Here is a 15,053-nt window from a genome sequence, read left to right as displayed (position 1 = left end):
AGGACAGGAGGCATTACTACTGAGGACAGGAGGCATTACTACTGAGGACAGGAGACATTACTACTGAGGACAGGAGACATTACTACCGTTACTACTGAGGACAGGAGACATTACTACTGAGGACAGGAGACATTACTACTGAGGACAGGAGACATTACTACTGAGGACAGGAGACATTACTACTGAGGACAGGAGGCATTACTACTGAGGACAGGAGGCATTACTACTGAGGACAGGAGACATTACTACTGAGGACAGGAGGCATTACTACTGAGGACAGGAGACATTACTACCGTTACTACTGAGGACAGGAGACATTACTACTGAGGACAGGAGACATTACTACTGAGGACAGGAGGCATTCTTACTGACGTCAGGAGGCATTACTACTGAGGACAGGAGGCAGTACTACTGAGGACAGGAGGCAGTACTACTGAGGACAGGAGGCAGTACTACTGAGGACAGGAGGCAGTACTACTGAGGACAGGAGGCAGTACTACTGAGGACAGGAGGCATTACTACTGAGGACAGGAGGCAGTACTGAGGACAGGAGGCATTCTTACTGACGTCAGGAGGCATTCTTACTGACGTCAGGAGGCATTACTACTGAGGACAGGAGACATTACTACTGAGGACAGGAGGCATTACTACTGAGGACAGGAGGCATTACTACCGTTACTACTGAGGACAGGAGGCATTACTACTGAGGACAGGAGGCATTACTACCGTTACTACTGAGGACAGGAGGCATTACTACTGAGGACAGGAGGCATTACTACTGAGGACAGGAGGCAGTACTACTGAGGACAGGAGGCATTACTACTGAGGACAGGAGGCATTACTACTGAGGACAGGAGACATTACTACTGAGGACAGGAGACATTACTACCGTTACTACTGAGGACAGGAGACATTACTACTGAGGACAGGAGACATTACTACTGAGGACAGGAGACATTACTACTGAGGACAGGAGACATTACTACTGAGGACAGGAGACATTACTACTGAGGACAGGAGGCATTACTACTGAGGACAGGAGGCATTACTACTGAGGACAGGAGACATTACTACTGAGGACAGGAGGCATTACTACTGAGGACAGGAGACATTACTACTGAGGACAGGAGACATTACTACTGAGGACAGGAGACATTACTACTGAGGACAGGAGACATTACTACTGAGGACAGGAGACATTACTACTGAGGACAGGAGGCATTACTACTGAGGACAGGAGGCATTACTACTGAGGACAGGAGGCATTACTACTGAGGACAGGAGACATTACTACTGAGGACAGGAGACATTACTACTGAGGACAGGAGGCATTACTACTGAGGACAGGAGGCATTACTACTGAGGACAGGAGGCATTACTACTGACGTCAGGAGGCATTACTACTGAGGACAGGAGACATTACTACTGAGGACAGGAGGCATTACTACCGTTACTACTGAGGACAGGAGGCATTACTACTGAGGTCAGGAGGCATTACTACTGAGGTCAGGAGGCATTACTACTGAGGACAGGAGGCATTACTACTGAGGACAGGAGGCATTACTACTGAGGACAGGAGGCATTACTACTGAGGACAGGAGACATTACTACTGAGGACAGGAGGCATTACTACTGAGGACAGGAGGCATTACTACCGTTACTACTGAGGACAGGAGGCATTACTACTGAGGACAGGAGGCATTACTACCGTTACTACTGAGGACAGGAGGCATTACTACTGAGGACAGGAGGCGCATTACTACTGAGGACAGGAGGCAGTACTACTGAGGACAGGAGGCAGTACTACTGAGGACAGGAGGCAGTACTACTGAGGACAGGAGGCAGTACTACTGAGGACAGGAGGCATTACTACTGAGGACAGGAGGTATTTACTACTGAGGACAGGAGGTATTTACTACTGAGGACAGGAGGCATTACTACTGTTACTACTGAGGACAGGAGGCATTACAACTGTTACTACTGAGGACAGGAGGCATTACTACTGAGGACAGGAGGCATTACTACTCAGGACAGGAGACATTACTACCGTTACTACTGAGGACAGGAGGCATTACTACTGAGGACAGGAGGCATTACTACTCAGGACAGGAGGCATTACTACTGTTACTACTGAGGACAGGAGGCATTACAACTGTTACTACTGAGGACAGGAGGCATTACTACTGAGGACAGGAGGCATTACTCCTACTGACAACAGGCTGCAGAGACAACATTTCTATGTTTTAAAGCTAGTTTCCTACATTGCAGTCCCAGTCAAGTTGCAGATAGCTTTGTCCCTGTTTTAGGATGAGGAACCTGGTTGCTGAGGTGAGTTTGATAGAAGATCTAATGGACCCCTATCTGCAGCACGGAGAGCTGGGACTCATGTTCACCACACTCAAGGTAACACTCAGTACATTTCCGCAGCTGACGCAAGCAAACTATTTTTCTTCAAGAACATATTCCTTTTCCAGTTTGGTTAGTGGATTTATTGATTTATTTCTGAATTTATTATGAGGGATCCATTGATTTGATTGATTTTCTCGACATGTCCTTGTCCAGGCTTGCTGTTTTCAGATCCAACAGGAGAAGACGACATAGGGAAGAGGAGGTGCCTTCTACAATGGAGGTCGACGGAGGGTCCCGTTTTTCATCCCGTCGACTCCAGACAACCAGAGATGGATCATCCCCTGGCCAAAGACGTGATTATTTACCATTAGTCCCATTGAGGCCGACGTCTCTTTTGCAAGGGAACCCTGCTTCACAAAAAGTAACAAAACAACACAAAGTACACAAAGGGAATTTGAGAAACAATTATAACAATCAAAGGGCGGCGCATGAGAAATTACAATTAGAAAAATGTATACTTTAATTTATATTTATACTATTTTTTTTTTAACCTTTATTTAACCAGGCAAGTCAGTTAAGAACATATTCTTATTTTCAATGACGGCCTGGGAACAGTGGGTTAACTGCCTGTTCAGGGGCAGAATGACAGATTTGTACCTTGTCAGCTCGGGGGTTTGAACTCGCAACCTTCCGGTACTAGTCCAACACTCTAACCACGAGGCTACGCTGCCGCTTTAATCCTGACTATGTTTAATCCTGACTGACTATGTTTAATCCTGACTATGTTTAATCCTGACTGACTATCTTTAATCCTGACTGACTATCTTTAATCCTGACTGACTATGTTTAATCCTGACTATGTTTAATCCTGACTGACTATGTTTAATCCTGACTATGTTTAATCCTGACTGACTATCTTTAATCCTGACTATGTTTAATCCTGACTATCTTTAATCCTGACTGACTATCTTTAATCCTGACTGACTATGTTTAATCCTGACTATCTTTAATCCTGACTGACTCGCTTTAATCCTGACTATCTTTAATCCTGACTGACTATCTTTAATCCTAACTGACTATCTTTAATCCTGACTGACTATGTTTAATCCTGACTATCTTTAATCCTGACTGACTATGTTTAATCCTGACTGACTGACTATGTTTAATCCTGACTGACTATGTTTAATCCTGACTGACTATGTTTAATCCTGACTGACTATGTTTAATCCTGACTGACTATGTTTAATCCTGACTGACTAGCTTTAATCCTGACTGACTAGCTTTAATCCTGACTGACTAGCTTTAATCCTGACTGACTATGTTTAATCCTGACTGACTATGTTTAATCCTGACTGACTATGTTTAATCCTGACTGACTATGTTTAATCCTAACTGACTATGTTTAATCCTGACTGACTATGTTTAATCCTGACTGACTATGTTTAATCCTGACTGACTATGTTTAATCCTGACTGACTAATCCTGACTGACTATGTTTAATCCTGACTGACTATGTTTAATCCTGACTGACTATGTTTAATCCTGACTGACTATGTTTAATCCTGACTGACTATGTTTAATCCTGACTGACTATGTTTAATCCTGACTGACTATGTTTAATCCTGACTGACTAGCTTTAATCCTGACTGACTATGTTTAATCCTGACTGACTATGTTTAATCCTGACTGACTAATCCTGACTGACTATCTTTAATCCTGACTGACTATCTTTAATCCTGACTATCTTTAATCCTGACTGACTATCTTTAATCCTGACTATCTTTAATCCTGATTATCATTAATCCTGACTGTCTTTTATCCTGACTAAGGTTGCACTTTTTGGGGAATATTCAGAGGTGGAAACTTCACGTGGGAATTAACGGGAATTAATGAAAATATATGCAAATGTATATTAATACCATTTCAATGTAGATTATTTTTGCGTTGGATATATTTACCATATATGGAGACAGAAACATAAACCTTTTACCTTATCATAAGTAGACATTTTTGCAAATTATTAAATTCTTCCAATAGAAAAAATACACACTGCTCAAAAAAATAAAGGGAACACTTAAAACCTCTTAGCGTCACCTGAGACGTCTGCGTCCCACCCAGCCATCAGGAAATGCAAATGCGCTACGCCAAATACTAATAGCACTCGTTAAAACTCAAACGTTCATTAAAACACACATGCGGGGTACTGAATTAAAGCTACACTCGTTGTGAATCTAGCCAACAAGTCAGATTTTTAAAATGCTTTTCGGTGAAAGCATGAGAAGCTATTATCTGATAGCATGCAACACCCCGAAATACCTGAAGGGGACCTAAACAAAATAATTAGCGTAGCCGGCGCTACACAAAACGCAGAAATAAAATATAAAACATACATTACCTTTGACGAGCTTCTTTGTTGGCACTCCTGTATGTCCCATAAACATCACTATTGGGTCTTTTTTTCGATTAAATCGGTCCATATATACCCAAAATATCTATCTATGAAAACTGTGTGATCCAGAAAAAAACACTGTTTCAAAACGCAACGTCATTTTTTTAAATTAAAAGAGTTGCCTATAAACTTTCACAACACACTTCAAAATGCTTTTGTAATCCAACTTTAGGTATTAGTAAATGTTAATAATCTATCAAATTGATCACGGGGCGATGTGTATTCAATAGCTCCACGTCTTCAAATCATGGTCGGAAATCTCTCTTCCAAAACATCCTGTCGTACACCGGATGGTATGGGGTCTCTCTTCTTCGTTTGACCAAGGAACAACCTCCAGGCAATTGCCAAGACTGGCGACATCGTGTGGAAGCTGTAGGACTTGTAATCTCGGCCCCATCTAATTTGCTGTGCCATAGACAATACATGCAACTGGCGCATTGATATTTTTTCCACTTTGGTGATCAGTATTCCTTGGGCTTTTCGACGAAACACACGTTTTGTTATAGTTACAGCCGTGATTTAACCAGTTTTAGAAACGTCTGAGTGTTTTCTATCCACACATACTAATCATATGCATATACTATATTCCTGGCATGAGTAGCAGGACGCTGAAATGTTGCGCGATTTTTAACAGAATGTTCGAAAAAGTAAGCCATAGGCTTAAGAGGTTGCAGAGGTAACAGACAGGCCAGTACACCACTAGACGTGGAGGAGGCCGTAGTAAGGCAACAACCCAGCAAGGAGGAGCAGGAGGAGCACTGCCAGAGCCCTGCAAAATTACCTCCCAGCAGGCCACAAATGTGCATGTGTCTGCTCAAACGGTCAGAAACAGACTCCATGAGGGTGGTAATGGAGGGCCCGACGTCCACAGATGGGGGTTGTGCTTACAGCCCAACACCGTGCAGGACGTTTGGCATTTGCCAGAGAACACCAAGATTGGCAAATTCGCCACTGGCGCCCTGTGCTCTTCACAGATGAAAGCAGGTTCACACTGAGCACATGTGACAGACATGACAGTCTGGAGACGCCGTGGAGAACGTTCTGCTGCCTGCAACATCCTCCAGCATGACTTTTTTGTCAGTGGGTCAGTCATGGTGTGGGGTGGCATTTCTTTGGGGAGCCGCACAGCCCTCCATGTGCTCGCTAGAGGTAGCCTGACTGCCTTTAGGTACCGAGATGAGATCCTCAGACCCCTTGTGAGACCATATGCTGGTGCGGTTGACCTGGGTTCCTCCTAATGCAAGACAATGCTAGACTTCATGTGGCTGGCGTGTGTCAGCAGTTCCTGCAAGAGGAAGGCATTGATGCTATGGACTGGCCCGCCCGTTCCCCAGACCTGAATCCAATTGAGCACATCTGGGACATCATGTCTCGCTCCATCCACCAACGCCACATTGCACCACAGACTGTCCAGGAGTTGGCAGATGCTTTAGTCCAGGTCTGGGAGGAGATCCCTCAGGAGACCATCCGCCACCTCATCAGGAGCATGCCCAGGCGTTGTAGGGAGGTCATACAGGCACGTGGAGGCCACACACACTACTGAGCCTCATTTTGACTTGTTTTAAGGACATTACATCAAAGTTGGATCAGCCTGTAGTGTGGTTTTCCACTTGAATTTCGAGTGTGACTCCAAATCCAGACCTCCATGGGTTGATAAATTTGATTTCCATTGATAATTTCTGTGTGATTTTGTTGTCAGCACATTCAACTATGTAAAGAAAAAAGTATTTAATAAGAATATTTCATTCATTCAGATCTAGGATGTGTTATTTTAGTGTTTCCTTTATTTTTTTTGAGCAGTGAATATATTTTAGTTACGAATTGAACTTTAATTAAATGAGTTGACTCTTCACATGATTTCACTGAACAACGAAAGAAAGAGAATATTGTATAATCCATCGCATCTCCCAAAAAATGTTTTCAACACACATCTGTAAAATTATAGTCTAGAGACAGGAGACTGTCAAACATAAGGACAACATCACCCCAACGGGTGTTGCTGGGCAGCTTCAATGTGGTGCTCTTATTCTTCTCACTTTGCTTGGCGAGGTAGATTGCTGCTATAACTTGATGACCCTTCACATACCTAACCATTTCCTTGGCTCTCTTGTAGAGTGTATCCATTGTTTTCAGTGCCATGATGTCTTTGAGGAGAAGATTCAATGCATGAGCAGCACAGCCAATGGGTGTGATGTGAGGGTAGGACTCCTCCCACTTTAGACCAAGCAGCCTTCATGTTCGCAGCATTGTCTGTCACCAGTGCTAATACCTGCTGTGGTCCAAGGGCATTGATGACTGCCTTCAGCTCATCTGTAATGTAGAGACCGGTGTGTCTGTTGTCCCTTGTGTCTGTGCTCTTGTAGAATGCTGGTTGAGGGGTGGAGAGGATGTAGTTAATTATTCCTTGCCCACGAACATTCGACCACCCATCAGAGATGATTTCAATACAGTCTGCTTTCTCCGTGATTTGCTTGACCTTCACTTGAACTCTGAACTCTGCATCCAGCAAATGAGTAGATAAAGCACGTCTGGTTGGAGGGGTGTATGCTGGACGAAAAACATTCAGAACTCTCTTCCAACACACATTGCATGTGAGCATCAGAGGTGAACAAAAAAAAAAAAAACTTCTGATTCCAGGAGGACCATGAGCTGTTGCTATCGATAAGGTGTCTGATTCATCATTTTCACCTCGGAATAGTAGAGGGACTTTTGGTTGCTTGTTGTGAGCGCTGAGGGAACTGTATGCACTTGGCTGATGATTCTGCATCTTTGTTGAGTTCTTCACATATGATTTGGCACTGTATTTGCAAATGTACACAGCTTTTCCTACTACATTAGCTGCAGTGAAATGTCTCCACACATCAGATAGTGCCCGTGGCATTTTCCTGTAAAGATTAGAAACATGAGTAAAAAAAAAAAAGTCTATGTACAGATAAATAGTTAAGCAGTTAGATTAAACAACTCCTATGTAAGATGCATGTTTTAAAATGAAACATGTATGGAAACAGGTGAATTAACACTCCTCAGTTAGCAGGCTGAAGCAAGCTAAAACCCACATGGTAGCAAAAACTAACTAGCAGAAATTGTTAACAAGTTAGAAATGATTTAAACACTCTTTGAAGTAGGCTACTATTTACTAGTTAACTTCTTGACAGTACCAATCCTTGTCGTGGGATAATTTTAGTCTGCAACCGCTGAATAGCATAGCGCAACAGTCAAATAATATTACTAGAAAATATTCATATTCATGAAATCACAAGTGCAATATTTTGAAACACAGCGTAGCCTTTTGTTAATCACCCTTTCGTCTCAGATTTTGAAATTATGCTTTACAGAGAAAGCAATACAAGCGTTTGTAAGTTTATCGATAGCCTATCATAGCATTATGTACACTTAGCATCAGGAAGCTTGGTCACGAAAATCAGAAAAGCAATCTAATAAACCGTTTACCTTTGATGATCTTCGGATGTTTTCACTCATGATACTCCCAGTTACACAGCAAATGTTCCTTTTGTTCCATAAAGATGATTTTTATACCCAAAATACCGACGTTTGTTTGTCGCGTTATGTTCAGAAATCCACAGGAAAGAGCGGTCACGACAACGCAGACGGAAACTCCAAATATATATCAACTGCAATATCAGTTCTGCTGTAACCACAGACAACATTTTTACAGTTTTGGAAACTTTAGAGTGTTTTCTATCCTAATCTGTTAAATATATGCATATTATAGCATCTGGTCCTGAGACATAGGCCGTTTACTGTGGGAACGTTATTTTTCCAAACATAAAAATAGCGCCCCCTAGCTTCAAGAGGTTAACAAAAAATCATGTGTGTCATCTAAAATATATTCACCCCCACCCAGTATTGTAATAAAAACTTACCAGAAAGCATGTAGTCCTTGGCTCAGACAGTGTAGTAGTGTGGGCTCAATAGCATCTCATTAGTGTGTGAGCAGCTGTACATGTGATGGAAGAATGCACTGCACATGCAGAGGGTAGCCATTCTATTGAATTGGGGATAGTTTAACCAATATATACCACAAGACCTAGAATTGCCTTACATGTATCCCACAAAAAGGTTCACTGTTATAAGATAACTTTTTTTTAATGAATTTAAGCAGAATTCCCCAAATTCCAGGGGCTTAACTTCCCATGGAAAAATTCCGGAAATTTACCAGAAAGTTTCCGACCCTTTGCAACCCTAATCCTGACTTTCTTTAATACTGACTTTCTTTAATCCTGACTTTCTTTAATCCTGACTTTCTTTAATCCTGACTTTCTTTAATCCTGACTATCTTTAATCCTGACTTAATTTAATCCTGACTTTCTTTAATCCTGACTCAGAAATATCTTTGTTTCTTGCAACCGATAACTATTGAGAACCTCCACATTGAGTTGGAATGTGCAATGATTTTGTTAACACTGATAGGATTGTGCCAACTCATTCTAATGAGGGAAAGATCGATTTTTAAAATCATGAAAGACACTGGAAAAAAAAATGTTTACAAAATATTTAGTAAAAAAAAATGTATTGGGAGAAAAATATAGAATATATTAAAATATGTCAAGGAGTGTATATTTTATTGTTATTATATTACAGTCTGTATTAAAGAGTTGTAAGCACATTAGCATTTTGAAAAAGGGTCAACTAGGGAGAACTTATATTTGTCCTGTATCATTGCATGTACAACCATGAGACACGCTCGGAGAGTCACGTCCAGGTGTCAGACATTTTTCACCTGGTCGGCTCAGGGATTCGATCCAGAAACCTTTTTTTGGTTACTTGCCCAATGTTAATCGGTAGCTTATCTGCCGCCCTTAGTATGGGTACTGTGTTACATTATCTTAGTAGTTCAGACACTGTAGACTGCCTTAAATCAAGACTGCTATTATTGTTCAACTGAATAATCCAAGCTAATAGTTAGCGTGACAGTCTGGTTAGGAAGGCCTGGTGTGACAGGCTGGTTAGGAAGGCCTGCCGTGACAGTCTGGTTAGGAAGGCCTGCCGTGACAGTCTGGTTAGGAAGGCCTGGCGTGACAGTCTGGTTAGGAAGGCCTGGCGTGACAGTCTGGTTAGGAAGGCCTGCCGTGACAGTCTGGTTAGGAAGGCCTGGCGTGACAGTCTGGTTAGGAAGGCCTGGCGTGACAGTCTGGTTAGGAAGGCCTGGCGTGACAGTCTGGTTAGGAAGGCCTGGTGTGACAGTCTGGTTAGGAAGGCCTGGCGTGACAGTCTGGTTAGGAAGGCCTGGTGTGACAGGCTGGTTAGGAAGGCCTGGCGTGACAGTCTGGTTAGGAAGGCCTGGTGTGACAGGCTGGTTAGGAAGGCCTGGCGTGACAGGCTGGTTAGGAAGGCCTGGCGTGACAGTCTGGTTAGGAAGGCCTGGCGTGACAGTCTGGTTAGGAAGGCCTGGCGTGACAGTCTGGTTAGGAAGGCCTGGTGTGACAGGCTGGTTAGGAAGGCCTGGCGTGACAGGCTGGTTAGGAAGGCCTGGCGTGACAGTCTGGTTAGGAAGGCCTGGCGTGACAGTCTGGTTAGGAAGGCCTGGCGTGACAGTCTGGTTAGGAAGGCCTGGCGTGACAGTCTAGTTAGGAAGGCCTGGTGTGACAGTCTGGTTAGGAAGGCCTGGCGTGACAGTCTGGTTAGGAAGGCCTGCCGTGACAGTCTGGTTAGGAAGGCCTGCCGTGACAGTCTGGTTAGGAAGGCCTGGCGTGACAGTCTGGTTAGGAAGGCCTGGCGTGACAGTCTGGTTAGGAAGGCCTGCCGTGACACAAATACTAACACAGACTTCACTTTGAGCAAATGATGGTGAACTTATAATTTTTTTTACAAAAGCACAAAAAATGTCATTCATATTACTACGCTGCTACTAGACTGACAATTAAGAATTCTCCTTATGGCATTTCATTAGAGAGAGAGATCAAAGTTACATTTCATCATGTATTGGAGGTATTGATACTCCTCAGGGGTTTAGGAAAAGTTCATTTAACCTGATAAAGGGATTGTATTCATACGAAGGGGCATTCTGTTAAAGAAAGGGGGACATATATAGCCTCCTAAACAGAGGACCTGCCAGAGAAACATATTAGGGGGACAGACAGGTGACTGGTGAGTGCAGAAAAGGGCTCTGATAGGCTTACCTGGTGACAATGTCATCCCTAATAGGCTTACCTGGTGACAATGTCATCCTGATAGGCTTACCTGGTGACTATGTAATCTGATAGGCTTACCTGGTGACAATGTCATCCCTAATAGGCTTACCTGGTGACAATGTCATCCTGATAGGCTTACCTGGTGACAATGTCATCCTGATAGGCTTACCTGGTGACAATGTCATCCTGATAGGCTTACCTGGTGACAATGTCATCCCTAATAGGCTTACCTGGTGACTATGTAATCTGATAGGCTTACCTGGTGACAATGTCATCCTGATAGGCTTACCTGGTGACTATGTCATCCCTAATTGGCTTACCTGGTGACTATGTCATCCCTGATAGGCTTACCTGGTCATTATGTCATACCTGGTCATTATGTCATCCCTGATAGACATTCCTGGTCATTATGTCATACCTGGTCACTATGTCAACCCTGATAGGCGTACCTGGTCATTATGTCATCCCTGATAGACATTCCTGGTCATTATGTCATACCTGGTCACTATGTCAACCCTGATAGGCATACCTGGTCATTGTCATACCTGGTCACTATGTCATCCCTGATAGGCATACCTGGTCACTATGTCATCCCTGGTAGGCATACTTGGTCACTATGTCATCCCTGGTAGGCATATCTAGTCATTATGTCATACATGGTCACTATGTTATCCCTGATAGGCATACCTGGTCACTATGTCATCCCTGGTAGGCATACCTGGTCACTATGTCATACCTGGTCTCTATGTCATCCCTGGTAGGCATACCTGGTCTCTATGTTATTCCTGATAGGCATACCTGGTCATTATGTCATACCTGATAGGCATATCTGGTCATTATGTCATACATGGTCACTATGTCATCCCTGATAGGCATACCTGGTCATTATGTCATACCTGATAGGCATATCTGGTCATTATGTCATACATGGTCACTATGTTATCCCTGATAGGCATATCTGGTCATTATGTCATACATGGTCACTATGTTATCCCTGATAGGCATACCTGGTCACTATGTCATCCCTGGTAGGCATACTTGGTCACTATGTTATTCCTGATAGGCATACCTGGTCACTATGTCATCCCTGATAGGCATATCTGGTCATTATGTCATACCTGGTCACTATGTCATCCCTGATAGGCATATCTGGTCATTATGTCATACCTGGTCATTATGTCATCCCTGATAGGCATATCTGGTCATTGTCATACCTGGTCACTATGTCATCCCTGATAGGCATACCTGGTCACTATGTCATCCCTGATAGGCATATCTGGTCATTATGTCATACCTGGTCACTATGTCATCCCTGATAGGCATACCTGGTCATTATGTCATACCTGGTCACTATGTCATCCCTGATAGGCATATCTGGTCATTATGTCATACCTGATAGGCATATCTGGTCTCTATGTCATCCCTGATAGGCATACCTGGTCATTGTCATACCTGGTCACTATGTCATCCCTGATAGGCATATCCTGGTCATTATGTCATCCTGATAGGCATACCTGGTCATTGTCATACCTGGTCATACTGGTCATGTCATCCCTGATAGGCATACCTGGTCATTATGTCATACCTGGTCACTATGTCATCCCTGATAGGCATACCTGGTCATTATGTCATACCTGGTCACTATGTCATCCCTGATAGGCATACCTGGTCACTATGTCATCCCTGATAGGCATACCTGGTCATTATGTCATACCTGGTCACTATGTCATCCCTGATAGGCATATCTGGTCATTATGTCATACCTGGTCACTATGTCATCCCTGATAGGCATACCTGGTCATTATGTCATACCTGGTCACTATGTCATCCCTGATAGGCATACCTGGTCATTATGTCATACCTGGTCACTATGTCATCCCTGATAGGCATACCTGGTCATTATGTCATACCTGGTCACTATGTCATCCCTGATAGGCGTACCTGGTCACTATGTCATCCCTGATAGGCATACCTGGTCATTATGTCATCCCTGATAGGCATACCTGGTCATTATGTCATCCCTGATAGGCATACCTGGTCATTATGTCATACATGGTCATTATGTCATACCTGGTCATTATGTCATAGCTGGTCATTATGTCATACCTGGTCATTATGTCATACCTGGTCACTATGTCATCCCTGATAGGCATACCTGGTCACTATGTCATCCCTGATAGGCATACCTGGTCATTATGTCATACCTGGTCATTATGTCATCCCTGATAGGCATACATGGTCATTATGTCATACCTGGTCACTATGTCATCCCTGATAGGCATATCTGGTCATTATGTCATACCTGAGAGGTTTACCTGGTCATTATGTCATACCTGATAGGCATACCTGGTCGCTATGTCATAACTTGTTTATTCCAGCAGATCTATGTGAGTTTGTTATTGTGACAAAATTACTAACGTTTTTTAACACTCAGTGACATGTTTCTAACACTTCATGAACTAAAATGTATGAAATGTCATTAACTAAACTGTATAAAATCTGATTATGAAATGTGTTTCTGAACAAAAAGATAACTATTTAAAAAGGACAATAAAATAAATGGCTGAGACTAGAAATGGTTTTATTACTTAATTTCCATGTGAACAAATAGCTATTGGATACTACAGGTTAGGGTAGTGGGGGGGATACTACAGGTCAGGGTAGTGGGGGGGGGTACTACAGGTCAGGGTAGTGGGGGGGATACTACAGGTCAGGGTAGTGGGGGGAGTACTACAGGTCAGGGTAGTGGGGGGGTAGTGGGGGGGTACTACAGGTCAGGGTAGTAGTGGGGGGGGGGATACTACAGGTCAGGGTAGTGGGGGGATACTACAGGTCAGGGTAGTGGGGGGATACTACAGGTCAGGGTAGTGGGGGGATACTACAGGTCAGGGTAGTGGGGGGGGATACTACAGGTCAGGGTAGTGGGGGGATACTACAGGTCAGGGTAGTGGGGGGGATACTACAGGTCAGGGTAGTGGGGGGATACTACAGGTCAGGGTAGTGGGGGGGGATACTACAGGTCAGGGTAGTGGGGGGGATACTACAGGTCAGGGTAGTGGGGGGGATACTACAGGTTAGGGTAGTGGGGGGATACTACAGGTCAGGGTAGTGGGGGGATACTACAGGTCAGGGTAGTGGGGGGAGTGGGGGGGGACTACAGGTCAGGGTAGTGGGGGGGGATACTACAGGTCAGGGTAGTGGGGGATACTACAGGTCAGGGTAGTGGGGGGATACTACAGGTCAGGGTAGTGGGGGGATACTACAGGTCAGGGTAGTGGGGGGGATACTACAGGTCAGGGTAGTGGGGGGGATACTACAGGTCAGGGTAGTGGGGGGATACTACAGGTCAGGGTAGTGGGGGGATACTACAGGTCAGGGTAGTGGGGGGATACTACAGGTCAGGGTAGTGGGGGGATACTACAGGTCAGGGTAGTGGGGGATACTACAGGTCAGGGTAGTGGGGGATACTACAGGTTAGGGTAGTGGGGGGATACTACAGGTTAGGGTAGTGGGGGGATACTACAGGTCAGGGTAGTGGGGGGATACTACAGGTCAGGGTAGTGGGGGGGATACTACAGGTCAGGGTAGTGGGGGATACTACAGGTCAGGGTAGTGGGGGTCAGGGTAGTGGGGGGACTACAGGTCAGGGTAGTGGGGGGATACTACAGGTTAGGGTAGTGGGGGGATACTACAGGTCAGGGTAGTGGGGGGGATACTACAGGTCAGGGTAGTGGGGGATACTACAGGTCAGGGTAGTGGGGGGATACTACAGGTCAGGGTAGTGGGGGATACTACAGGTTAGGGTAGTGGGGGGATACTACAGGTTAGGGTAGTGGGGGGGATACTACAGGTTAGGGTAGTGGGGATACTACAGGTTAGGGTAGTGGGGGGGGATACTACAGGTTAGGGTAGTGGGGGGATACTACAGGTCAGGGTAGTGGGGGATACTACAGGTTAGGGTAGTGGGGGGGATACTACAGGTCAGGTAGTGGGGGATACTACAGGTCAGGGTAGTGGGGGATACTACAGGTCAGGGTAGTGGGGGGATACTACAGGTTAGGGTAGTGGGGGATACTACAGGTCAGGGTAGTGGGGGATACTAC

General features: G+C 44.4%; 1 protein-coding gene and 1 long non-coding RNA gene across 13 annotated transcripts in view; one reads left to right on the top strand and one right to left on the bottom strand.

Moving 5' to 3' along the window:
- Positions 1-8,259, top strand: part of als2a (alsin Rho guanine nucleotide exchange factor ALS2 a) — a 139,721-nt gene extending 131,462 nt beyond the window's left edge. Inside the window, exons 35-36 of the mRNA XM_052523270.1 lie at positions 2,307-2,403; positions 2,563-8,259. Of these exons, the coding sequence (XP_052379230.1) occupies positions 2,307-2,403; positions 2,563-2,601 (136 nt within the window). The 3' untranslated portion in view covers positions 2,602-8,259. The remainder of the gene's footprint in view (positions 1-2,306; positions 2,404-2,562) is intronic.
- A 2,580-nt stretch (positions 8,260-10,839) lies between these two features.
- On the bottom strand, positions 10,840-13,572 carry LOC127931229 (uncharacterized). 12 transcript variants are annotated; one of them, XR_008140428.1, is made up of 16 exons: positions 13,297-13,572; positions 13,253-13,265; positions 13,137-13,221; positions 12,985-13,074; positions 12,892-12,953; positions 12,812-12,860; positions 12,647-12,744; positions 12,536-12,615; positions 12,196-12,402; positions 11,958-12,117; positions 11,829-11,908; positions 11,749-11,779; positions 11,496-11,526; positions 11,302-11,448; positions 11,090-11,270; positions 10,875-10,999 (listed from the first exon to the last, which is right to left on the bottom strand). It is a non-coding gene; the product is annotated as an uncharacterized LOC127931229 (long non-coding RNA). The 12 variants fall into 12 exon arrangements; XR_008140430.1 differs by lacking the exons at positions 11,749-11,779; positions 11,829-11,908; positions 12,647-12,744 and having other exon boundaries at positions 10,878-10,999; positions 11,302-11,526; positions 12,020-12,148; ... (1 more) ...; positions 12,745-12,860; positions 13,297-13,570; XR_008140424.1 differs by lacking the exons at positions 11,749-11,779; positions 11,829-11,908; positions 12,647-12,744 and having other exon boundaries at positions 10,880-10,999; positions 11,302-11,526; positions 12,020-12,117; ... (1 more) ...; positions 12,745-12,860; positions 13,297-13,569.
- Between the last annotated feature and the right edge of the window lie 1,481 nt (positions 13,573-15,053).

This window comes from Oncorhynchus keta, chromosome 7, assembly GCF_023373465.1.
Source record: "Oncorhynchus keta strain PuntledgeMale-10-30-2019 chromosome 7, Oket_V2, whole genome shotgun sequence".
Lineage (NCBI taxonomy): Eukaryota > Metazoa > Chordata > Actinopteri > Salmoniformes > Salmonidae > Oncorhynchus > Oncorhynchus keta.
Note: the sequence above shows the minus strand (reverse complement) of the source record. Positions and strands in the feature narration are given on the sequence as shown.